Here is a 27,909-nt window from a genome sequence, read left to right on the forward strand (position 1 = left end):
GGAGAAAGGGAAAGAGATGGGACACGGTGAAGAAGGGAAAGTTTATTACACCTTCATTTTAAATTAGAAAAAGTCTTAGGGAAGTTATGGAAAAAATAGAATTAGCGAAAGGAAAGAACAACACTCTAAAAGCCTACAGATTCTAATTCTCTCTTCAGCACTAGAAAACTCAACAAGGAAAGTGATGACTACTTACATATAATATGTAGGATATAATCCTTCAAAGTACCAGCAATGCTTTTTGGCCTCTGTACACTACAAAGAAAGAAAAATATAATATTAATATTTACATAAGACAATGGATGATTATAAATACAAGCATAGAGTATTTACAGATACTGTGACTTTGAGCAATTAGAGAAGGTTTCTATGGCCAAAGATTTCACAAGCCTGACACACGCAACAACTAGGAAGTCAGTTTATTAGAATGGCAGCGTGCCACATTAGGATTCACACCCATCACATGGGGCTTTGTCTGCAGGGCCTCATAGCTTCCCATGATTCATCAGCAAAGTCAGTAGATTCAGTGCAGACACAGGATCCCTGGAAGAACTGGTGTTTTAAAAGACCAGGGAGAACTTAATAGGCTGTTGTGGTTGTAGTTACATAAGAGAACTCCACGGCATAAGCTATGCATTATGACTATACAATAAATTAAATATTTGCAGTGAATGATTCATCTTTCTGTAAGTCTGTGGTGTGCAGAGCCAGGCTCAGAAAGGAGCAGAGTGGAGAACTCATCCATCCCATCTAGTCTTCCTACAGCTTGGAAATATCCCAAGTGTTCATTAAAGTACAGGGGAAAGGAAACTGCTTTCTGCAGCCCAGCAGTATTGTTCTCTTCTGCAGATTGCCAGCACATCCTTCTTCAAGGATGACGACAGGCATTTTCTCAGCATGTGGCAACACGGGAAGCGCACATTGTTAGAGACACTACCAGCGTACAGACGGCAGCTCAGAGTACTAGCAGCGCTTAAAAAAAGAAAACCAGATGTCAGGCCCAAACTCTATATACAATGCACAAAATATTTCTGTGTAACCCGTTGACATCGCTAGCATAAAATGCCGTCTTCATTGCAAATGTAGCTCCAGGAGCTCCACCACAAGTTACATTATCTGATCACACACAGCCAGGGCATTGTGGGACACCCTCCACAGAGCAGCAAGCAATATCTTGCTAAGGTTTTAGCAATAATTCCCTCTGCTACTCACACCTGAAACCCCATGTTGGAGAGCACTCAGCACACCAGCGGTGCTTGGATCATCCTTCATGTTCACTTAGCAGCTCACCTTTAAATAATAGCTCCTATAAGTTCATTAGCCTCCCTGAATATCATACTATGTGAATCCAGTTAAGACAAAGACAAAATGGTTTTAGATCCCCAACTCTCACTCCTCATGAATAAGAAAGGCTGCAAGCTCTTTAATGAGTATCTGATGAGCTAAATCACAGACAGATCAATTACAGCCCATGAAGACAGACTGCTATGGATTACATTGTTACGAGTGGTACAGGACATAGGGGAGAAGGAGAAGACTTTTGATGCGTGTGATCAGGCATTTTCACTAATATGACAGGCTCACACCAGTCTTCAAGATGCACAAGCTTTAGCTTCTGTTGAAAGGACTGGAGCTTTTCCCTTATGATAAACACTGTGGAAGCATCATTCCACTCTCAAATCGATGCCCTGGTCCAGGCAGTATATGCAGGAGGGCTCCACAGCTGCTCCTGGAGCAAGTGGTGTTCAAAGATAAATCTCCACATTTGTCCTATTCCTCTTTGCCCTGCCCTCCTTCAAAGCTTCCAACTTCTTAATGCTTCCTTATGAATATCTTCATCAGCTGGCTGTTTCGTCTCACTCTAAATATGCCAAGTTTCTCTCCATATCACCCTGCAAATGTATATGTATTGTAAACCCAGCAGGTCTGCTGCCAAGTCAGTGAAAAATACTTCGGCACTTCAACTTTGAAGGCTGCAGATCAGCAGGACCTGGCTAAAATCCCGGTGCCTGCAGGTTGACCCTTTGGGAAGCTCCATGTCAGAATCCAGCCCAGGGTGTACACTGTTAAGCGTTTTTCCTTCCTGCTTCTCAACCAATATGAGTCACCATTTACCTCAACAGCCTTAAAGCCTTTGTCAGTCTCAAGCATTTTAATTGATGTTTTCCCAGCAATGTTTCTGAGCACGTGGAGCCTGTGTACCCTTTACAAGTGTAAAGGAGACATTTATATTCAGCACTCATTCTGCTTGCCCTCCTCCCTGTGTTTTAATCCACTTTACGAGTTCTAAAATGCACTGGGAAGATTCCTCCTTCCCACATCTCCCAAGCTGTAAGATTTCTGTTCCTGCCTCATAATAATTCTCTGTTTCAGACAGCCAATATGCTGTGATGTGATCATCTGCTCCAGCCCAGGCAAGTTTTGCCAGTAACAGTTCTCTCTAGCTTACAGCACTTAGGTACCTGTACTAAAAATGCTTTGGTACACAGACTTTGCTTTTATATGGGCCCTGGAACAGTAGGTACCAATCCCAATTCTGCCTTAATAACACAGCGCTCTGAATACTGAATGGCAGTTGTCCAGCTCTCCTACAAGACAGACAAGCAAGTGGACCTCAAATGTGAGCAGCACAGCCAAATTTGATACACACGACATGTCAAACAGATTTACACACACAGGGCAAACTGTTCTAGTTCCCGCTCAGTTAAAACTCCTACCAATCTCCATGGCAACTCTATACCAGTAAAGCCCAACATACAGCAGGTGGTTACTAACCACTGTCTCTGTTGCTAGTTAGCACATCTCGCAAGAATTGACTGCTAAGAATAAGACAGGAATGTCATTGCCTCTAAGGATCTGAGCCTCTTGAATAGTCGGGTACCAGACAGATAAACAGAGTAGTCAGGCCACAGATTAGTTTTTCCCATCCCATGCACATCCTCTGAAGCAGACTATGATCATCCATCTCTTGCCAAGACCCATGTTATTCTTCTGAGTGGTACTGGCCCCTCAGTTAAGCTGGTGGAGAGGAATACAAGCATGTGACGGAATGTACACCATCAGCACCAGGCTCTCATCCTCACAGAGCCTTTAGAGGATGATGTCCTTGCAGCCATTTGAGACTATTTAAACCCTCAAGAAACCACAGCTGCAGCAACTCATGGCAGTCCACAAAACAGAAACAAAAGGAAGATAACTCCTATTACTGCAACACGAAAGGACCTCAGACATCACGGTTAGTGCTCACTCCACTAGCTCCTTTATGAAGACAGGCTATACCTCAGAGTTTCTAACAAGGTCACACCTTAAAAAAGTAATTTATCCGTTCATTAATAGCAAAAAAGTGTGTTTATGGTTTTTAAACAAACTTAGGTACAACACTGCTGATGCTTTCAGTTTTTCTAGAAGGACTCCACATTTTGCTTATAAAATTCCTCCTATGTCCTTTAAAATTTGTCACAGCTATAAAACATAAACACAAGACTACATTCTTTTTTTTTTTTTTTAAATAAATGATGCAGGTCTAATTGGGTGTGCATATGTAATCTTTAGAGAATATTATTGGTATGTGAATTAACCAGATGCTTGAATACATTCTTTAAGATTGCACATTGGGAAAGAGAAAACACACAAGACTTGGGGTTTTGTTTGTTTGATTTTAAACAAATCAGCATCTGTCTTGTAGCCTGTTTTATTTGACAGACTGCAGCAATGCGAACTTGTAAGTCATTCTTTTCTGTGGCCTCTATATTTATGCAGATTTCCTTTAAGAAAAGAAATGTGCTTCCTGCCACAGATTGAAAATGCAAATGTTACCACTGCTAGTAAGAACTGTGAGAAAGAGAACTTACTAAAACATTAACCAAAGACTGGTTTTGATCACACCATAAAATACAGAATGCAAGTACATATGTATGCACATGGTGTGGGGGAAGACAGCAGGCAGCCTGCTCAGTGAATGTCGGATGGTACTCCACAGATCATTAGTTATGCTTTGCAGGATTTGCAGAAATACTATCTCTAGCAGGAATATTCTCCACATTGCAGATCATTATCTTTCAGTCCACAGGATAGTAAAAAGAAAACAGATCAAATCAATTAATTACTCTTCACAATCAAGGGAGCAGTGAATTCATGCCTAGTGCTTCTATTGGATGTTTAGAAAATAATAATAATAAAGTAAAAACTATTACAGCCCCATCTGCAGATAGTAAATATTTTCCAAGACAAGTACGCTCCATTTTTGTTACGGATACCAATGAAAAAAAGCAGCCTGCTGTGGAGGGACACACTTGTGGAGGGCAGCAGAGAGGGTGATTTCTATCTGTATGCTGAAGGGACATTCAGAGTGAGTTTGTGACATCTCCTCAAAGCCAGACTCTGTAAGAGGCACAGGTCTGCTATCGATCACAAAGTCAATGAAACCCTATCAGTTAACAGCAGTAAAGGGTGTGGCTTTTTCTTTTTAACCAGACAAAAAGCTAGATGCTACACACAAATTCTATTATGTATTACAGTTATAAGGACCCAAATAGGTAGATTCAGAAGGGGGCAGGGGCAGGAAGTAGGAATTTAACTGAGTGATGTGCCATGCTGATATCAACGGCTCCTAGCATTCTGGGATGACCCACTTAGTGGCTGCTACCTCCCATTCAGCTGGGTATATGCTGTATGTTAGTAAGGTGCAAGCTGATCCAAATGTCACTCTTGTGGCTCCAGGGGTCTGCTAGGATAAATTCACAGATGATCAGGAAGAAAGTGTTAAAAGTATCTAAGACACAGAACAAGACCTCGTAATTTCTGAGCATCAAACAATCCTATTCCAACATACACCCTCAACACCATATTCCACACAGCTAGATCAAATTAGTAATTGCGGTAATCAGGACACATTTCTGACCATATGGCTCCACAGCATCTGAGAAACAACTGGCTGCATCTGCTGCCTCTTACAGAAAACCTCTTGCAAAACTCGCTTGAACAAGACTCTTCCAGTTTTATTGGTCACTGCACCTGGCAAGTACTTGGTGGAACCCAGACAAAAGGATGCGACAGTCTACAGTGCAACTCCAGACTAAATATTCAGTTCCAGAGGGCACATTATTGTCTAAGAACCACAATGTTTTATAGGATCTGGCCTTTAAAATTGTATCAGTTTTCAGAACACTCTCCATTTCAGTGCCTTGACAAGAGCTGAAAGCATTATGAAATACAAGGTGCTCATTAGATGTGGTGCACTGAAATCAGAAGGACTTAGGCATGCTGCAAGTTTGAAAGATTGGATTTGCAGAGACAAGAATATGAGCATACTGTTCTTCCATAGCCAAGAAAAGGGCAAAATATCATCCATTAGAGTTAAGAGACAACATATACTGAAACTGAAAAGTGCAGCCTAAGGGTGAAAACAATTTACTACAGAAAATACATTTTGCTTTAGCCTTGCTCGAATACATCAAAATTCATCCCTACTTCTTCCCTGGCGATGCTAGCAGCTGAGGGTAAAAGTAACCCATCTCCAAACTATTGTAAGAAACTGAGCTTGCAGGCATACTCTTCACACAAGACAGAAGCAACCCTTACTAAAAACCAGTATTATGTTAAGGTATTTTTATTTACTAAGGTAGTCAGGAAACCGCAGGAAACTCTTGTATAGTAGGATGCTGATCCTTTACCAAGATTTCCCTCCCATGTAACAGTAAACAGAACAGATACTATTCCAGATACACAGTTATTTCATCAAGACAAAGATTACAAAGTCATAACTCACAGTATAAAGAATGATTTTCATATATTTCAGAAGGAGTTGTTTCTGGTCAGTTTTTCTGGTTGTTCTCCAAGAAAAAAAAAAAAAAAAAAGATAATATTTCCCATACAGGATTCTTAAAAGCAGCAATTTTTCCACCTTGAATTAATCAGTGTGTGTTTTGCAACAGTAGAAATTTTCAGCACAAGCAGCTAATTCTTATTAATACTTCTGGTGCTCAGAGCACATGCATTCATCATCATATTTTTATTTAGAATTAATGTGAGTTTAGCACTAGATAGCCTCCCATCACAAAGCATTACTTTACATTTAGATCTATTAACCTTTCCCACAAGAGAAATACAAATATCCCTTCCATGCAATTTCATTTCAGGAGCCTGACTGGTTTTTTGTCCCCCCCTCCATTGTAGAGCAAATTGCAAATGCACTTCAGTTGCAGAATGATACCATTTCAATTTAATATAATCCTTTCATCAGTCTCCTAAGGGAAGAAGAGAAGGAAAAGCAAGAGATCCTCATTTTTCGGAGCCCCATGAGAGCAGGATGGGGCCCCTGCCTAGGGCGCCATCAGCACAGCGGACAGCACCCTCCCCCCCACCCCACTGCGCAGCGCTGCACACCCCGTTCAAAACACTTACTCCATGTTGTAAAGCAGCTTGGCGTGATAAATCACCTATAGAAGCCCTCACCCACATACATCACCTCACTCAATTCTCATGTGCGTGCAGCAGTCACACCTGCTAAATATTTCACAGCATATGGAAGTGTTAATATGAGCTATTAATAACAACAATTGACTGTCTTGGATGGAATAACCATATTCAGTCTTCAAAATGTCTGGGAAACCATAGTTATGATAGTTATTGTTGTTATGCGAAATATCCAACTTCGTCAGAATGTCAAGCCATATGCTTATGAAAGTACCAAGAGAAAAGGTTAGGACTTGCTTTACATTCTTATTTCTGCATCCATAAACTCAGAAACATTTGTACAAACATAAAAGCTGGAAGGTTTTAAACCTTTCTGATGGGTCTGACCTTAAAGTTCTTGTGGCAGATCTGCAAGAAAGCATGAGGCATGCCACATACTGAAAGCATTTTTCACCCAAGAAAAGCAAAAAAGATTCCACATTCCACTGGAGTCTCTGCAGCTTTAGGAGGGTAGTGGTAGTCTTTTGTTCCAACTTGAAGGAGACAGCTGCAACATTTTCCCAACTCTATAAGAACTGGTTGATCTATTCCAAACGATACTGCGCAGGTTACACAGCTCCAAAATTGTATTTAGTTTCTGCAATTAATTGTTTCCTTTTATATGTGCATGAGAAATAAAAGCAAGGTTATTATTTGCATTCTTTAACTACAGAATAAGTCATAAATCATCTTATAAAACAATCCATAAAGGAAGGTGCATGGGGGGAAGGGATCATTTGGCAAGAATTGAAAGTAAGATCATGTGAAGAGTGAGGATATTTGCTATTTCCACCCTCAGTCTCTTTAGAAATAAAACAAAACAAATGCTAGGTTTTACAAACAAAATGATTTGGTGATAGACTGATTTTACTTTTACGCCTCTAATGAATGTAGGCAACACTTTCAGAGTCACCATCAAGACACAGATGCCAAACTTGCTTTCCTTTGGCTAAGAACTGGAAGTTCGGTTCATCTCCAGCCTGCACCCTAAGTAGCCACTTATTCCTTGCAGGAGCTGACACTATCTAGAGCACTATTAACAGCAAAGTCTAGATTTGGGCTTCCCCCACTTTTATCTAAAACCATGCCAGCATTCATCAGCATTCATTCCCTTCAGTTCATGCTGAACTGGCAAATTTGCTTGTTTCCCATGTGTATTTCATTCTTCTGCTTTACCATCCCAAGAATGAAAACAGCATCTAAATTACCTAGTACTTAAACCCTCAGAGGGCATCTTTCATCTCCCCTAATAATAAAAGCAAAGCAAAGAAAGACTGAGCAAAGGAAGATGGATTCAGAAACCAATTTTCTCAGTCATTTGCTATACAGACAAGATTGGGGCAGTAGCAGCATTGTACTACAGATGCCAGCTAGTTAAACTATGACAGCCCATCCAAGACTTCAGGAAAATAGATTTCTTTGATGGTCACCAGGACTAAGGGCAGTTGCTTTGGGAATTCCCAGGCTTTGTTCTGTTGATGTTATACATCCTCCAGATGCTCATTTGTTCTGCAGAGAAAAAGCATGAGCTGAGAGGACAGAGCACAGATGCGTAATCGCAGCAACTCTTGCTCCCGTCCCTACTACCCTTGTTTTTCATTCTTGACATTTAATCCAGTGATGCACACTTTCCTCAGATCCTTCTTACAAGGAGTCATTGGAAAACAAAATATTATTTTAGTCAACTAAGACTTTTTCCTTTTCAGTTTTCTGACATTCCAAAACTGCATTTCTGATATTCCAAAACTGCAAATACTGGATCAAAATACTTTGTACTTTGAAGTCCTGAAAACATCTGTAATACTGAAGGTAGCAACTACTCTGTCCCACGAAACAAGATGCAGAGTCCTATGACCAATCACACAGCCAGTGCAGGGAACAACAAAAAAATCAATACTAATGAAATATCATCTAGAGAGCTGTTCCCCTTGAAGGTATGCAAGGCTAAGGCAAGTTCTCACCTTCAAGAGTTCATTCTAGAAACCCATCATGTTTAGTGTTAGATTGTTGTTAGGAGCATCTGTTCGTTTTAAATCAGATTACACATGCCGTGTGTGTTAAAAAAAGTGAGCATCTGCATACAGTGGAGAGTAAAGAGGTTACCTTGGAAACATTCTGATATTTGAAAACCAGTTCCTAAAAAACCCCAGCAAGTCAGAATCCAGGTGCTTCTTTGAGCAGAAGCATCTACTTCAAAACTCTACTGGGAGAAGGTTTGTTCTCAGTCAATCCCCATCTGCGTCACAGTGAACTGTCAGATGCCTACTTACAGATACTTCCATGAAGAGCCATTATTACTATGTTATTTACATCCTCACAAGGCATCTCAGTCTCTCAAATGAAAGGCACAGATGCATGATTTATGGTACAGGCCCAATCTGGTTTAATGACCAAAGTGGGATAGGAGAAAGTTCTAAACAAAACTTTCGTTCATTTGGCCCAGCTACATTAGACTAACTACCTTGAAGTAAACACTGAGACTCAAATAGTAACACAGCAAAGGTGAACATGGTCTGGTCTGCAAGGCTAGCTCATTGACCAGGGCTGAATTAGTGTATTAGAACGCTGAAATATGATCATCTCCATGTTACAGTCCAGAAAACAGTTTGCTTTGGGAGTCAGTTCCTGGAACACTGGGAGGAGTTTATACATTTGAGTTCATCCAGGCTAATAATCAGGTTTTTCTATTTTTGCACACAGCCTATTAAAGTTCCTACTGACTGGCATCAAACACATCTTTCTCAGGCCAAAACCCTCCTCAAAGAAAGAAACAGCAGAAAAGTTTAACCGAGTGTAATTTGAATTTGATAAACAGGTCAGTTCAAGCTTTCAGGGAGATGCTCTGTTGTGGCTTTTGAGCAAACACTCACCAGGTGGACTGAAATATCAATGCCTTTTAAATTAAACTAAGAGCCTAAACTGACTCCTACTCAGACAGTCCAATACACTGCCATAGTGATGACATATGATTATTAAATTCCAGTGAGACAGATCCAAGAGTTGTACCTCACAACTGCTTATCTGGGCAAGAAGAAATACTAAGCACTTGTCCTTGGAGTATTTACCATGAAAGGACTAGAATAGCAAATAAATAGTCAACCCTTTCTGGCAAGTAACGATGCCTACTAATGGCAAAGCATTTTTCCAAATGAAGTAACTTCCTACATAAGACCATAACATTTGCTTTTTTTCTATTAGGAGACTGAATGTACCTAAACAATAATCTCCAATGTCCCAGTTTGACAAATTTCAACATAATCCACTAAGAGTGTTGACAGATCTGTTCATTTAAATCAAAAGCATACCAGCATTTGGCACTTTTTTAACAGGATCTTTTCCTTCGTTTGAGTGATCACTTGAGTTTTTCTATACTTAAAATAGCTTCTTGGAAGGAGAAGAAGAAGAAAAAAATAATCTACTGCAGGTTCCAAAGATGACTGTCTAGATAGAGATACTGGATATACATAACCAGGCAAATTCAAATAATCTCTTAGTTTAGCAGCCATGTCACAGCTCATATTGCTTTTCACTCCTCAAACCACCCACTGCATAACTTGATGGAGGACATGCTTGCTGTGGATGCCTCCTCTCCTGCTCAGTCAGTGCATGCTCTTTGCCCAACCACACATCCAGATATGAGGATTTTCTTGGAACTCCATCAAGCTTTCAGTTTTCTCTAATAACACTTACAATGCACATTTCCTAGCCATCACTGTTGGACCTCTAATTACCACCCTTTTGGTCTGTGGTTCATTTGATGTTGTGTTTTCCTTTACTCCTGCTTGCAGATGATACATCATACTCGCACATGAGGAAGTTACTTGACAAGACACAAAGAAAAGCCAGGATGCTGCAATGAATCCTGATCTTACCTTTGACACAGGCATGACAAATTTCTTCACTAAGGCTATTTCCTCAGAAAGAATATCTGAGGCTGCCTCGGAGGTGTCCAGTAACTGAGAACTGTGAAAGCGAGATGAGGTATAAATGAAACATTCGCTGTCCATTAACACACAGTCCACACTCCAAAAAAAGCTCAAGATCCTTGCCTGGAGGTATTGCTATGGATGGATAATAGCATGAGATATGGCTATAAATGTTTAATTTATAAACCTAGCAGCTAGAAAATTAGTCAACTAGACTGAAAGTGTTGAGGATTTTAATAGTGCCTGCCCACATTAACAGATGGAAATAGCACCAATAGCTCAGAAATGTGCACAGATGCATTCATATACTTGGTCTGCATTGACAACGTCATGTAAATTGAACTTTCAGATAAAATTCAATCTCTAAGCAGTGGGCAACTCCAGAGGCACTGAGGGCATTGCTTCTGCTTCCACAGGACACAGCTTGGCTTGCTGCCCCTCTCTTCACAGGCCTGCTGGCTCATCTTTCAAGTATTACAGGGTCCATCCCAGAGGGGAAACAGCACCACAGAATGAAGGCACTGAAGCAGCATTCCTATATTTTTTCAGAGAAGTTCTGTGCAGCCAAAGGACCCTTTAGACTATAACTATAAATGCCAACTCAGAATGGGAAAAAAAAAAAGTGGAATAGGAATAGCAGGACAGAGAAGCAAGCAAGAAATGATGTGTCAAAAGACAATCAGCAAGATGAGAAGTGGAATAAAATTTGTGTCTAATTCTTCTTTCACCAGGGTGTACACCAGCTGGAATTAGCAGGTCAGAAGCAAAGCATCAAACCAGAATCATGTTTAGTCATCTCTGTGACCCCACAGGTGTAGTTTTCAGGATCTGGATTATCCAGAAGGATGTCAGACCCCAATCAGGTCACCTCACCTTCTCCCTCCTGCTCCTCAGAAACAAAACCATCAGGCAGCAGAAGAGGCTAGCCAAAATAAACAGTAACAGCTCTGAGCCACAGTCAAGGCTCCTTCCCAGCACTTCTCCAAACAGGCTTCAGAGGTCAAAAACCAACAGGGTGGCAGCCAAAGAAATCAGAAAGGCAGACTCTGAATGGCCACCACAGAAGAATGACAGCATGTTGCAAAGGGTATTGGCGAGGGGCTGACTTCACCAACTTCATCATTTTTATACTGCAGATAGATGGCTGGTTCACCTCTCCTCCATGTGAGGCAGTAGCTCCCATTTTTCACCAACAATAGAGTTTAAAACCAGGAGACCTTTCTGACAAAGAAGCATGACATCATGAATTAGCTACAGCTTCTCATGCCAGCCCAGGCTGGAAATCTTGTTATTTTCCCATAGTACACAGCAAAAAAACCCATCCAAGCAACACGACAACAATTTTTAAAAAAATAATAAGAAGAAAAAACAAACAAACAAACAAAAAAATCACAGCCAAACAAAAAGCAAACCCTTTGTTTGGAAAAGGAAAAGCCTGGCACATCACCATTGAGAGGCTGCTCTCCCTTGGCTCACGCCTGCCACAACACTGTTCTTTTTCAATGAAAATTTCTAATCGTTTAAATGCAGCGGTTCCAACTCATGTCAATAAAGCTGTGTTTCTCTAAAGCTGCAAAAATTTTAGTTTACAGACTCTCAGATAAGACATCAGATACCAAGTAAAGCTTCAGTCCTTCAAATATGTGAGTAAGATTTCACAGACGAAGAGGACCCTGTGTTATTATTCATGGTAGTGAACTTACGCACTTGCACAAGTGTTAGAGGGAAGTGGTGTGGCTTTGCCATTAAAGTTTTAGGTCACTGAGTAAGAACAGCAAACCACCTCCCTTATTCATTTCTACTCAAATTCAGAAATACACCACCACATTTTCAATGTTTTTAAAGGAATGACTATGCATTTTTCAAAAATGAACTCCAGCCTAAGGAATGGATGTCTTCCAATGAGCTGGGTCACATAAAAAGATGAAAGAACCAGAACAGTTGCCTCTTCAGTTAAAAGAAAAAACATTCTTGCTAACTTTCTTGTTAAACTGCTTTTCAGATAAACAAACAATTCACTTATTTCTACAGTTGCTCAATGGTTTCTAAGGAGAATCTTCTTGTACTTTCAGAAAGGGTAATGCTACAAGACAGGCTTCCTCTCATTCACTCCTGCTTTCAACAAGTGCTTAGTCAGAATATTAAAATGGCCACAGATTAAGCAAAAACCTGATTTTTCCCCTAAGTGACCCTTCCAGCTGCTGTTTCTTGCTGTGCTCCAAACTTCAAGTCAACATCCTAACTCCTTGTGAGGGATATTAATTCCATGTGCTCCAAAAAGCAACAACAACTAACACTGTGATATCCATTCTCCCCCAGCATCATCTCCCCATCTTCCCTCTGCACCCGCAGAGCTGCCTGGCACTGTGGGAAAAGGAACAGAGTAGGAGCCTGAACCCCTTTGGTATCAGGGCAAGATGCCAATTCACAGATCTGACCTTTTGTTTTAAAGCATGGTCTCCACCTTGTCACTCCTGACCCATGATCACACGACTTCTGGGAAGAAATCCGACTCACTGGACTATTGAAGGATAATTAAGAAATAGTGTTTTACAATCATCCTCTTAGGTTTTCTTAGCTTGATTTTTAGGGTCTCATCCAAAGACCGCTGAATGCAGTGGCTGCCGTGGATTTAAGTTTATGTGTCTGGCTAGGAGCATAAAAAATAAAACAGAAAATTACTTTGCTGCCACCAATCTTTATGAAATTCTAAGACAGATGCTACTAGCAGTAGGACTTTTAAAGGAGAGGGCTGACCATGGAAGGTGCCGGTTACCTCACCATGTGTCGAGGTGCCACTAAAACCCTGAGAAAGTCATACCAGCAACCAGACTAAGAGGCCCACATAACACTGAATAAAATGCTAGGCTGCTCTTGGTACTATTTGTTTTATGGATGCTTTTGTTCAGCATGGCCTTTTTTTAATTAAAAACAAAAAGACAGTCTCTTGGGGGATCTATTTTCCTTTCCTCTTCTGACTTCAGCTCAAACACACCAGAAAAATTACAGCCACAGTACAAATAAAAATAGCTGAAGAACTTGCAGCTGTTGTTAATTTCCAAAGTATTCAACATTGCCCATTTAATGATGGAATAATATGCTCTAGTTTCAGTCCTGGCACAAGGCTATCTGAGCAGGAGGCAGATATTTTAGCTCACGCAATTGCCAAAGGCAAGTCAACGACTACAGTAAGCAGAGAAAGGGCAGGAGGATAATATTATGTAGACCACTGGATGTCCACACCAAACATTTTCTCCTGCTTTTTCTTTCTCATTTATAATTGTTAGTCAACTCACCAGCTGACTAGGTCAGGCTTGCAGACTTACTAGCATGTATAGAAGGAAAAAAATCTGCTTAATAAAAATTCATGAAGTGGAAAACATTTTTACAGCTGAAGAGCTGATTTTTCTTTCTATTTTAAGTATTGAGTGTATCTGGTGTGTAATGCATTACACAGAGAGGTTTTGCTTCCTTATAGAATAATTGAATCCTTGTGGTTGCAAAAGACTTAAGATCATTGAGTCCAACCATTAACCTAACACTGTCAAGCCCACCACTAAACCATGTCCCTAAGAACCTCATCTACATGTCTTTCAAACAACTCAGGAATGGTGACTCAACCACTTCCTGGGCAACCTGTTCCAATGCTTGACAACTCTTTTGGTGAATACATTTTTTCTAATATCCAATCTGAACCTCTCCTGGAGCAACTTGAGGCCATTTCCGCTCATCCTATCACTTGCTGCTTGGTAAAAGAGACCAACACCCTCCTCAGTCTCTGAATAAAGTCTTTAACCAACTTGTCTATAGTCTGGATGAGTGGATTTCTCTAGTGTAGTACAGAACAAAGTAATAGCATGTATTTGTAGGGAACAGAAATGAATCAAAACATTACTCTTAAGATTGGCAAGGAGAATCTAAAAACTAAAACCACATCTAAACACAAAATCCACTTTTGAAGCACTGAAGTCAGATGCAGCAGAAATGCTTATTCAGTTATATCTCTGGCAGCTCTGTCTTCAGTTGCTAAGTATCTTCTCGTGCTTACCTGCTTACAAACTAGTCTGAGCAGAATTAGTAAAGAGACAATGCTTATAAATTCAGACACAACATCCACGAGTAGCCATGAAGTGCAAAAGAAAAATTAAGACTTAGGTACACGAGTAAAATTCAAAGGCTCAGAAGTGACAGGGAAATTGGGAAACTGTTGATTATCATTGGAAATACAGAGCTTCTGTCTCTGGTTTCATTCACCTCATTCCCATGCATAAAGGCACAGTCAGAAGTCACAATGTCAGAGCATTCAGCAGATAATATTTGGCGGGAAAAAAATCTGTTCTCCTCTTGCTAAGGCCGCACTGGCAGAGCAAAACTTAAAACATGGTAAATAACAGTTTTAAAGGGGAAGAGAGAAGAATAATTATTTTTTTTTTAAGTCAAACCTTGCAACATTGCCAAGACACCACTATTATGCTCAGATACAGTTTTAATCTACTCCAACCAAAAAAAATTAAAAAGGCCCCAACAACCCAGCCTTTGGAGTGGCTTCCACACCACTGGCTGAGGCAAGCAATGGTATCTTTCCTTGCAGAAAAAAAAGGCTCAATCCAACACTCAACAAATCAGAGACTCTGGTTTGGACCTCTCTAACATCAAATAAACTACCTGGTGAACAGGACTGAGGTGGGGAAGAAGATCCGGGGGAATCTTATGCAAAGGGACAGAGCAATGGTGACAGCTGTAGAGAGCTTCCTGGAGACAGCTTAGACTCCAGCTCTTCCTCGGGCTTTTGAGCTCTCCCCTACTTCATCCTGCTCATAGAAGGTGTCATGGGTCCTTCCTGCTTCCTTCTTCCTGCTGTTAAACAGACCAAAGCCAAATCCCTCCGGTGGCTACAGAGACAGCAGTAATACAGCTGAACTCATTATTCATCTTAGATTAATTGTTCTGGCTGTCTGCAGCTCGTTCCCCACATGCATGTCTGCTCACAAAATCACAGAATGTCAGGTATTGGAAGGGACCTCAAAAGATCATCTAGTCCAATCCCTCTGCTGGAGCAGGAACACCCAGATGAGGTTACACAGGAACGTGTCCAGGCAGGTTTTGAATGTCTCCAGAGAAGGAGACTCCACAGCCTTCCTGGGCAGCCTGTTCCAGTGTTCTGTTATGATCACTGTGAAGAAGTTTCTTCTCATATTTAAGTGGAACCTCTTGTGTTCCAGTTTGAACCCATTACCCCTTGTCTTTTCATTGGTTTTCACTGAGAAGAACCTGGCTCCATCCTCGTGACACTCAATCTTTGCATATTTATAAACATTAATGAGCTCACCCCTTAGTCTCCTCTTCTCCAAGCTGAAGAGACCCAGCTCCCTCAGCCTTTCCTCATAAGGGAAATGCTCCACTCCTTTAACCATCTTTGTTGCCCTGTGCTGGACTCTCTCTCCATCCATCTGCCCTGTCCTTCTGGAACTGAGGAGCCCAGAACTGGACACAATATTCTATATGTGGTCTCACCAGGGCAGAGTAGAGGGGAAGGAGAACCTCTTTTGACCTACTAACCACCCCCCATCTAATACGCCCCAGGATACCATTGGCCTTCCTGGCCACAAGGGCACAGTGGCTCATGGTCATCCTGCTGTCCACCAGGACCCCCAGGTTCCTTTCCCCTACGCTGCTCTCTAATAGGTCATTCCCCAACTTATACTGGAACCTGGAGTTGTTCCTACCCAGATGCAAGACTCTACACTTTCCCTGTTATATTTCATTAAATTTTTCCCCACTCAACTCTCCAGCCTGTCCAGGTCCCGCTGGATGGCAGCACAGCCTTCTGGTGTGTCAGACACTCCTCCCAGCTTGGTGTTATCAGCAAACTTGCTGACAGCGCACTCTATTCCCTCATCCAAATCATTGGTTAATATATTGAATAATACCAGTCCCAGTACCAACCCTTGAGGGACTCCACCAGATACAGGCCTCCAACTAGACTCTGCCCCCTTGACCACGACTCTCTGGCTGCTTTCCTTCAGCCAGTTTGCAGTCCACCTCACTACCCAATCATCCAGACTGCACTGCCTCAGTTTAGCTGTAAGGATGCTGTGGGAGACTGTGTCAAACGCTTTACTGAAGTCAAGGTAGACCACATCCACCTCTCTGCCATCATCTATTCACCTCGTTATGTCCTCATAAAAGGCAATGAGGTTGGTCAAGCACGACTTCCCCTTGGTGAAGCCATGCTGACTGCCCCTAATGACCCTCTTATCCTTGATATGCCTTGAGATGGCACCAAGGATAAGTTGTTCCATCACTTTCCCAGGGATGGAGGTGAGGCTGACCAGTCTATAGTTACCTGGGTCTTCCTTCTTGCCCTTTTTGAAGACTGGAGTGACATTTGCTTTCCTCCAGTCCTTAGGCACCTCTCCTGTTTCCCAAGACTTGGCAAAGATGATGGAGAGTGGTCTAGCACTGACCTCAGCCAGCTCCATTGACAAAAGATGCTTGTGCATATTAGGTCACATCACAGGACAATAAATATATCAAGGCATGTAGACACCTATCTAGCCAGGTAAAGGCCTAGAGGCTATAGTCCCCAGTGCTTAAAGACAGGGCCTTCATGGTTTGAAGCAGACACTGCTGCTGCTCAGCATTCTCAGACAGGGTTCATTCAGAGCATATTTTTCTGAGAAGACACCAGCTTGCTGAAATGGGGCAAAGAAAGAAAGTAGATCACAAAAGTGATTTTATTCAGCTTTTAAATTTACTACTAGAACCACCAATAATATAAGCAACTGCCTGTGCCACAGAGCAATTGTAATAACTAGGTAAATGTGACAAGGAAAACAGAGGCAACAACTCCACAGAGAATCTCACACCTGGCATCACAGCAGTGCTCCTGCACACACTGTAACGTGAACGTGATGCATGGAAGGGGTGAAACCAGACCCTGGTCATCACTGAACTCCAACAATCCACTTAATACAGAGGTTTCAGAAGGGGAACGTAGCTGGTATTACACTGATATGAATGGACCCTACAGGTGCACAAGCACACAGTATCTGCATCCATCTGGACTAGTTCATGAGCCATCAGTGGTACTTTCTATGACAGTCTCGAAACCTTTACACTAGAGGATGTTCACACTTCAAGCCTAATCCAGCCAGAAGCTTCCAACAAGACTTTAGGGTTTGGAACTATACCACCAGGTGATACAACTAAAGAGCTAACTTAGGTTTTCCTTTCAAGTAGGATGAGGACGGGGAAAACAAACAAACAAACAAAACAAAAAAAACACTCCCACAACACACCACACAGCTATTTTAGCATGGCCCCATGTTCACAAAGTATTTTTCAGCAAAACAAAACAAAACAAAACCCAACATCCAGAATGACTACATCTGTGAGATGACTCAATGACTTCTTCCAGGCACATCCATGTGGACTGCTCTTGGAACAGTACAATGTTCATTTAAATAAAAGGAAAAGGAAAGACGGAAAAGGAAAGACGGAAAAGGAAAGACGGAAAAGGAAAGACGGAAAAGGAAAGACGGAAAAGGAAAGACGGAAAAGGAAAGACGGAAAAGGAAAGACGGAAAAGGAAAGACGGAAAAGGAAAGACGGAAAAGGAAAGATCATTAGGAGAAACCCTCCACTTTCAAACTGAAATTAGTGGGACTTTCCAGTGGGACGCTGTTGGGATTTTTTTTACACGGTATGTTCTTGTGTTGACTTTTATATCTCTGTTCAAAAAGAATGAAATGTCAAACTTTTTTGTCTGCAAAGATCAGGCTACAAACCTCCCTGTTCATTCATGAAAATAATCATAACCCCATGACTCTAGCAGCTCATCTTGGTGGGGAAGAGGAAGGTCATCAATGTGAGACTGACAAGTAAATGTCAAAGATTACTAAAAATAACAAATCCACAATGCACTGAGAGTCTCAGGATGATCATTTGGAAATTCTTGTCCTATTTCAGGACAGCTCTACCAAAAAATGCAAATTTAAAAGTCTAGTAGAGTAAAGGCATTCTTAATAGGTTAGAAACATCTCTTTTAAACCAGAACAGACATCAGGAGCCTGGAAACAAAAGGACAAACATTCTCCAAGGGTCCACAACTACAAAGGCCAGTCAAAAGAAGCAAGGAGAGTAGCATATGGGACCAGGACATCAGATGGCGAACTCTCAGATTGCTGCCAGTGACACTGATGAACAAAAATTACTCTCAGAATAATAGTTTTTTAAAATGTACACATGCAACCTCATCTACCTAGATGACTGGCAGATGTTCTGCAGGGACAGTGAAACAAATCTTAACAGAGAAACAAGATCTGGACAAGAGGGAAAGGTGATGATGCTGTGCTGTTTACCCAGTTCTGCAGAAGCAAAGAGATGCAAAGGAAGAGTCCATACAAACTTCTTAAATGCTCTTCCAGATTACAAGAGCACAGAAAAAAGTCTCAGTTTCCTTATTTGTAGCTAGTGCACAAATACTAGAACATTACACACAACAGAGGGATATTAATTCTTTTCCCAAGCTCTATTTTGGGATAATTTCATCCTCTCTCCTATCCTCTCTCTCACCCTCAGGTCCTCTACATATCTCTTCCAGCATCTGGCTTGTTCTAGCTGATACTGCATTTTTAAATTGTTCCAGCTGACCAGACATTTTTGGGAACACCCATACTCAGTGAATGTTTTAGGACAGTTTAAAATGCTGAAAGCTTTTCCTGGAAAATAGCAATCATGACATCTTTAAGTGAAATATAAAAGGGGGGGGGGGAGGGGGGGGGGTTCAGCTTGAAAGAAGGAAGATCAAGGAAGAGACAGGGAAGAGGAGACCAAATCTCTCAGAACCAGGTATTGCCTCTGCAAGAGGTTTAGGCAAAGCCTAACCACAAACCATCCAAAAAAAGGGTGTCAGCAGAGCTAAGGTCTTCTGACAGTACCAGGGTGCAACCACCCTGACAGGTAGCCATGTCTGAAACCAGTCCACTGGGTGTCCATGCAGTGCTTTTGTTTCTTAAACACAGCAAAACACTAGAGGATAATATATATGCAGAAGGTACTGCTTTATACTCGATGAGGGTTAGTAGGTAGTTTCACAGTTTCTGCATACTTGGAAATACACAGTACACTGATTGTATAGGCACGTTTCAAGGTACACTTCACAAAGTTCCCAGGATTTTGTTGTTGTTGCTCAATACAGAAGTCTCCATGTGCTGGGTCCCATGAGATGGGCATGCTTCCTCTCCTGCCCCCCCCACAACTGGTGAGGTAACCAGGGGCCTCATACCATGGACATCTTGCGGCTCCTTTGGGCCTTATGGGGAGAATCCTGCTCTTCAAAGCCAATACACTGTACCTGGCACATGGGGTATAATGTTGCAAATACATTAGCTGCTAGTATTGCAGGGGGGGAGCATAAGAGGTGGCCATATGAGCCATTCTCATGCATAAAATGCAAAACCTGTCAGGTTTCCACTCACAGGTCTCCAAGTTAACTGGAAAAGCTCCTCGGGCGCCTGGGCAGTTGCCAGCATTGCTGGAAACACTGTGAAGGGTATTTATAGGAGACAAAGCCAGAATATAAAATAAATTATAAGAAAGTGCCGACTTCTTGACCTCACAGAGCTCATGGCAGCCAGCATGCATAAGAGTGGGTCTCTGGATTCACTGGCACTTGGTTGACTTCTTTTTGGAGCAAATTCCTGGACTTGTCACTGGTGTTTTTCTTTGTCAAGAGCCAGTAATGTTGTTTTGCTAATGGCTTACGCAGGAGTACTGGAGCCAGCAGCTTGCATGCTGGTTGCTTTTATTGGTCTATTAAAATGAAATGAAGCTGGTGCTAAAGCTTTTATAATCATTTAGGTTATTCCATTATGAGTTCAGGGCAGAAAAGTAAGCAATGGCGTGTTATACAACTGTGCAGGCATAGAGCATCTACCCCTAGGTCTAAGGAGAAATCTATATGGACTGAAGGGAAATGAACAGTGGGAAAGTTAGTACTTAGGAGTTTCTCCTGGTATAATAGAAGCAGCTGTTTCCTGTGCTGAGCACCACAGAAAGAAATAAAGGGGAAAAAAATTCACCAGAAAGTATGTCAGGATGACTGTTATTTCATATTTGTCATTAGTTGCATCTAGAAGCCCTAATGATCAACATTGCTGCACAGTAACTACACAGAAAGGGAACGAGGATTATTAAAATACAAAAGAAGCAACAGAAACCAAGATGCAAATAGAGGCTAAAAGCAAACAAAGAAGCAAAATTCCTTGTCATGACAGCAAACAGTCTTGACACAGCCGCTCAACTGCTGTCATGTTTTGCATTCATGGCATAGAGTTTGCATAGGACCTGCAGAAAATCAAAGGAGGAAATCGCAAGTGTTTACTGAAAGCCTTTACCAATGGTTAGGGGGAAAAGCAGCATGAAGGAAGCTTATTGAGGACTTCATAGATTTATCTGAAGGTTAGGCTGGCTTTATGAAGAACTAGGATCAGGACAATAGGACAAAGATGCAAAAAGCATTATTGACTACCTTATTTATGTTTTTATCCAAGCAGCAGCAAAGCAAGAACATCTTGCAGCATAAGGAACATCACAAAAACATGAGGAACATCAAAGAGTCTCACACCAGTTTCTTTCCTGATACCACAACGAAACTAAACACTGCTATTCATGGCCCTATGTTTCTGCAAGTCTTCTTTGGAGTGCAGTGTCAACAAATACCAAATATCCACAGTAAGTGCATTAGACTTGCAAGCCTAAAAACATATTCATTAGGGATCTAGTTCTCAACATGTCACCACTATCAGCATTCCTACAGAAACAGTGATCTTTTTTTTTTTTTCCCAATCCCATCTACATTGACAAGTTTTCTACTTGATTTTCTGGGTCCAGGTAAACAGAAAGGACTTTATTTTGGCATTAGGGTGTCAACTAATAATTTCCTCTATCTTTTTTTTTAAAGCCCTATCAAGAGGCATTCTTGAATTTGTAGAACAATTTTGAAGAGACCTAGGAACTAAGTAGAGGGTTGGTGGTGTAGTACTACTTCCAATTCATCACAAAGGAAAAAGTGCACGCATGGTGCTAAGTCTCAGAAGAATTTAGAGTTGGGATCAAACAAAGATTTCTGTGCTTGAATTTCACATGTCATTCATTATACTAGCTCAGGTCTAAAGCATGGTCATAAACCACTCTTAATTTACGTGACTGTCGTGGTTTAACCAGAGCTAGCAATGTAACCATGACAGCCACTCACTCACTCCCCACCCTACCAAACAGGGGAGAGAATCAAAAAGGGAAGGGAAAAACTTACGGATTCAAATAAACACAGTTTAAGAAAAATAACAAAATAACACTAATATACTAATAATAATAATACATATAAAATGGAAACAGAATGTAAAATAAAAAGATACTCAATGCATTTCTTCATGAACCCCATCTGCACTGAGCAGCCATTTCCAGGGAGCAGCACCTGGTCCTGAACAGCCGATCCCAGAGAGAAGAGAGAAAAAGGCAAAAAGGCCCAGAGGCCTCTGCAAAATGGCAGAATGGCAAAAGGCCAAACTGAAGAAACTCCTGAACAGAACTCCCTCAAACAGGTCTCTGTCTCAGCTGCAACCCGACTCCACGCCTAGCCAGAAGATCCCAGCTCTCCTTAAATATAGAGCATGATGCTAATGGCATGAAATATTCTTATTGATCAGTCTGGATATGAGTCAAGCTCTGCCCCATCCATGCCGCCTTTCCCAGCTGCCTCACACCTGTGGGCAGAGCTCAGAGGCCCTGGATCCCAGGCTACAGCAATTAAAAACATCAACTCTGTCCTGGGATGCTATCTTCTTCTCCAACTAAATCCAAACAATGACCATGCTAGCTACAAAGAAATAAAGGTTTCTAACTTCACAAAGAAAAATTAACTCATTTTCAGTCAAACCAGCACAATGTCATATAAACCATAGGTGTCTGATTTTAATATCAGATGTGCTTAAAACAGGCCTTCTTAAAAAAAGGTAGATGAAGTTTATAAAGATCTATGTGAAACAGACTGTATGTATTTGTGTTTAAAAGAATGGGCAAACAAGAGAGGCAGTAGATCCCAGAGGAAGTGGCACCCAACTTCTGGTTTTCCACAAGGAACATTAAAATCATGGGCATATGATTTATAAAAAAAAAAAAATATCTCTATATTGATTAAAAAAAACCCTTACAGTTGTAATACTATAGGCCCATACCTGGAGCTCACCCAAAAAAAACCCAAACAAAAAACCCACCATGTAAGGCATTTAACGTAAGATACACTCACAGAAGCAGTAGTTGTTAACAGCCCAACTATGTAATCTGTTTGATAGAACACACATCAAAGCATATAATCCAGTTCTTTCTCCAGCAGTTTGTGTTCAGATAACTAAATTCAGGCTCAAAAGGATCAATTCTCTTTATTTATAGCAATATTGAAATGGGTAAAAGTGACATGGATGTGAATGCTAACAATCTGTAGATGAGTTTCAGTTCCATCTGCAGCTGTACCACTGTGGTGACAGGGTTAGACAAGGAAGGCAAAATGGGCGGCAGAATGCATTTTGAGGATATTCCATTCACCTCTGACTCTCCATACACATCCACAAGTGGTTACATTTGCCTGAAGTTTCAGAGGCAGAGCACAGTTAAGAGACCCCAACAGCTTGGAGGTCTCACTTCATCCTGCAGACCATGTCTTGGCATGGGTGCCTTTGCCATCTCTCAGTTGAACTATGGCACAAACAGATGTTTGTGATATACCATAAAGGCTTCGGTGCCTCAGAAAATCCAACAGGCACTGAATATCAAAGTGCATTTCCTGAACAACACATGCTCAAAAAATAAAAGACCAACACCAAATCCAAACAACAACAACAACAAAAGACACAAAAACTTAACAGCAAAAGAAACCCAACACTTCCTCTTCACTCTCTACAATAAAGTTTCATACAATACAAAATTGAGCTCAAGGAATTGCCATGGTCTGAGCCTCTTATCTGAAAAGTCACTCAGCTCACTGGAAGATCTTGCCCAGCTGACTCCGGGTCAGTGTCTTCACCCAACTTGGCACAAGGCTCTCTAGAAAATCATCTTAGCTCATCTTCGAGAAAGCAGAGTGAGACAAGCTTCCCCTCTGATAGCGGCCCAAGTCTAAACTCTACAATCTCTCAAGCCTTACTGAAAGAAAGACAGACAGAAACCTTCACAAACACCACTGCTTTTCTTTCCAAATGCACAATGCATCTCCCTGACTTTGCCTTGGAAAAAAAAAAAAAAAAAGTGCACAACGATTTATACATAAAAAAACCAAACACATCCAAGCAAACCAAGAGCTCCACCACAAAGCCGCCTCCCTCAAGAGGCACAAACACCATAGGACAGATGTTAGCTATGTTGCTTGGTACGTCCCTGAAAAACACTGCAGCAGTACAGCCATAAATGTGGGACAGCTATATAAAACAAAACTTACTCATAAACAATAGTGTGAGCTAGAAATCACATAATAAAACTTCTATGTATGCAGTGCAGCTCTTACAAGTCAGACATGATGATAAGCAGCCTTCCTTCTGATGCTCAGGCCACAGTAGGCAAATGAGCATTTGCTGCAGAAGCAGAACATGTATTACAACCATCTTCTGAGAGCTGCACTCATCCACAGTCCTTTAGGCTAAAATCTGTCCATCTCTTCCTACAGGCACACTCAAGCAAGCCTCTGAGCACTGGGTTTTGAAAATTATGCTAGACTAGTTTCTCTCTTTCCAGTGTCAGCACAGGAGGTGAACACATACTAATTTACCCCCTAGCCAGCCATATCAAAAGCAATGAAGCTTCACCAGGCATGAGTCAACAGGTATTATTCAATGCAGGTTTCATGGTCTTTAGCTCTCTGTGTTGAAAAGTCCTTTACTCCACTAATAACCCCATACAGAGTAAGTTACAACCAGAAGTCAGTAATACTACTGGAATGCAACTCAAAACGTAGTTATTTTGTTATAGTATGATAGAATCAGAGAATGTCCTGAGTTGGAAGGGACCCACAAGGATCATCAAGTCCAACTCCTGTCCCTGCCTATGACAACCCCACAGTTCACGCCGTGTATCTGAGGGCATTATTGTCACTTCTTGAAAACTGTCAGGCTTGGGCTCATGACTGCCTCCCTGGGAAGCCTCTTCCTTAAAAACTTAGAAATTAAAATTAGCTTTATTTTAAATATCAGTTTGAGCTCTTTTTACATATAAGAAGGCAAGCCCAAATTTTCGTGAGATACTAGAGACCAGTTTCTCTCTTAGGAATTTGAAGTGCACCTCCAAGTCCTTATTTCCAAGAAGTGTTTGTACTTAGGAGTCCGAAGTACAGAGAACGGCAAACACAATGAATAATGAGATGGAGCAGGTACCCTTCAAGAAGGGACTAAAAGATTTCAGAACCTTCAACTTGGAAAACAGCTGCCTGGGTGACAGGCAAGAGCAAGGCTGAATGCACAGCTGAATGAGGCTGAACACAGAACTATTATTTGCCAAGCCCTGTAACATTAGTTTCAATGAATGTTCTAGCAGGAAATTAGTTTAAGAAGTGCTTCTTTACACAGCACACAGACAAAATCTGAAATCTGTTTCTGCAAGAGATTGCAGAAGCAGACAGGTTGAAAAAGGACTAGAAAAATCCATGGAAGACAGATCCAAAACAGTAATTAAAGGAAATAAAAAGGAAGTTCGACCCTAATATCTCTGATGCATGTGGTCCATACGCTGCAGAAGTATGAAGGCAACGGACAGGCTCATGGCCTTTGCTGGCACAGCACCTGCCACCGTCCAAGACAGAGCACAGGTCTAGATGGACACTTGTCTCAAGCATCTTATTTCTTTCAGTCTTGCAGTCACATATATTTCTCAACATGCAATTAGCAAGAGTTCAATTAATAAAAGGTGTGAACACAACACAACTTTAGTCTGTATCTGCAGGTGACAAGGCAAAAAGCCTTTATAAAGGTGCCAGAAGCATCCTTATAGAGCAAGACAACAAAATCCCTTTTAAAAAGTCCTCAAAGAAATATTTGCATTCTTGAAGCAAAAAAAAAAAAATTAGAATACTGAACAGGTTTTTAATATGCTAGTCTTAATGTCTTTTGAAACAAAATCATCATGGCAGCAATATATTTTATTTCCTATTTCAAACCAAATAAATTAAATATTCATCTTTCAGTCTAATCACTGTATAATCACCACTTAATTGAGTTTTAAGCACTACCACATATCTCAGAGGCAAGCATAAAGTATTAATCACCTAAAACCCACACAACATGTATAAAATATTTCAGACACATGATCTCTGACCCTACAGAGAGTTTGAGAAACTAACCAACTAGTCCCTCAAAACACCTTCTGCAAGTTGATAGATGGAAAAGCTATGCAGCATTCAATACTCCATTAAGTATTCACACTTCCTATATAGCTGCAGTCGAAGAATACAAAAGCCATGATTATGCAGATTTAAAAATCCATAAGCAACCACAAAGATGACCTTACGCCTGCAAGACACAGACCATCCCATTTAACGCAACAGCTCTCCAAGCAGGAGGAGCATCTCCACTCACCCATGCAAAAGTCCCATTGAACTTTATGGCCTGAGAACTGGCTGGATGAGGATGTAGAAAGGTATCTGATTTTGACCCAACACTTCCCAAACAGCAACATAACACATAGATGGGTCTGTGTGGTAGCTTATTGAGGGTGCTTTTCATGAAAGCATAATGATAAAATCAAAAAAAGTATTTTAGGTTTCAAGACAAATTGAAATCTCTGGAAGACCTTTCTCATTTAAAACATTTTCTGACAAACTTGGGCAAGCATCTGGGAAAACATGGAGAATCCATGATTTTGAGATAACATTATGACTGAATTTTGCTTGGAGCTAGAGATTTGTCTTCAAATGAATTCAAATCAAAGCTGCATGGATTTAAATAGGAAGAGTTTACTTTTTTCTTGCAACATGATGTATCCAAGTTCCAGAATCAAGATGCAACAGAAACAGGATAGCCCTGCTCTGATAAAAAATGGGGGAGAGTTTAAGACTACTCAATGGCAATGCCTGTGGCTCCTTAGGATACAACCTTATCACAAGTCAAGCACTGCCTAAGGCTTCTCAGGCCAAGAGGAAAGTTGATGTGACTGAGGCCATGAAACAAAGGTAAAAAGAGAATCCCAGAAATTAATATTTTTCAACAAAAGGAATGAAACTAATATCCAGATTTTTGTTGGTGGTGCTGGTTTTTGGTTGGTTGGTTTTAAGTTTCATTAGGCAAAAACCCCACAAACTATGAAAGAGAGCAGACCTACTAAGAGAGGACCCTAGACCATACTCAGTGTGAGTGTTGTTTGATGTAAGAACCAACAACATGGCAAGCAATAACTCTGTGGTCCTCGGTCCTCCTCCTTAGTACTCAGCAAAAGGCTACCAGAAATCCTTCTTCCTCACCCCTGTTAAAGGTAGAATCCGCTCAATTTTATTTAAAACAAATTTTAATTAAATAAACCAGTTCAGTCAAACTTATCTCTGTCTTTCCCATGGCTTTTAATCCATAGCTTCCAAGACAACCTATGAATAGAAGTTGATCATTCCTTAAGCTTTAAAAGAAGACCATGGGACAAAGATGGTGAAGAAACAGGCCCAGGTCTGGCAGCAGGGATGAGAGCAGAACCCCACTTTTCTAAGTGACACTGCCCTTAGCCATGAGGCCATACTTTTATACTGAAGCATGAAGAAGCATGAAGCATGCTAGATCACAGATAAGAACACTGGTTGGAAAAATATCTTCCAACATATGAAGAAAGGAACAAGGTAACTGACTGATTACTTCTAACATAAACCGAGCTCTAAAGAAATAACATACGTGTTTCTTAACTGTCATATCACCACACTAAGCTCTTCTGCACCCAACAAAAATGTCATCCCCATCATCAGGATTCATTATCGACTTTGTCGACAGCCTCACCTCTTGCACTGAGGAGGTGAGAAGCTTGGGTTGTGTATCCACCCACAGATATATTCCCTCCAGGTCAGGTTTGAGGTGTATTTGCAAGGCACACATGTAGGCAGCTTGCTTCCACATTGCCTGCACTGCATCTGCCTGAGAGTAGAACAGAGAAAACTTTGGGGACATTGTACAATTTAGCACTATTTATGTGCATAAAATTGTGACCACAGGCTGAAGATGAAGGGTTTCCTCTGAGCCTAAATCCACAGTGTGCAACAAGAAACCTTGAGGGTCCACTCTACACATTGGTACAAGGAACTTTAGGATTGATGTTGCTGATATACATACTTTTATTTGAAAACTATTTCTCTTTTCTCATTTCACTGCATAGAGCCCTTGAATGGTCTCTCTTGACTACAGAGCTGCCAGTACTAAATCAATCCTGATTTACCAGCCCTGTCACTGGCCACAAAAACAGAGTGGAAAATTGGACTAGGTCAGAAAAAGTGTAAAACGTTGGATTATTTTAA

At 41.1% G+C, this 27,909-nt stretch overlaps 1 protein-coding gene across 1 annotated transcript in view; it reads right to left on the reverse strand.

Annotated features, from left to right (window-relative positions):
- Nucleotides 1-27,909, reverse strand: part of VOPP1 (VOPP1 WW domain binding protein) — a gene marked incomplete at its 5' end in the record, with an annotated part of 66,539 nt that overhangs the window by 21,812 nt on the left and 16,818 nt on the right. The window contains one exon of the mRNA XM_080340118.1: nucleotides 197-255. Coding sequence (XP_080196244.1) covers nucleotides 197-255 — 59 coding nt within the window. The remainder of the gene's footprint in view (nucleotides 1-196; nucleotides 256-27,909) is intronic.

Source organism: Nesoenas mayeri (assembly GCF_963082525.1).
Source record: "Nesoenas mayeri genome assembly, chromosome: 2".
NCBI lineage: Eukaryota > Metazoa > Chordata > Aves > Columbiformes > Columbidae > Nesoenas > Nesoenas mayeri.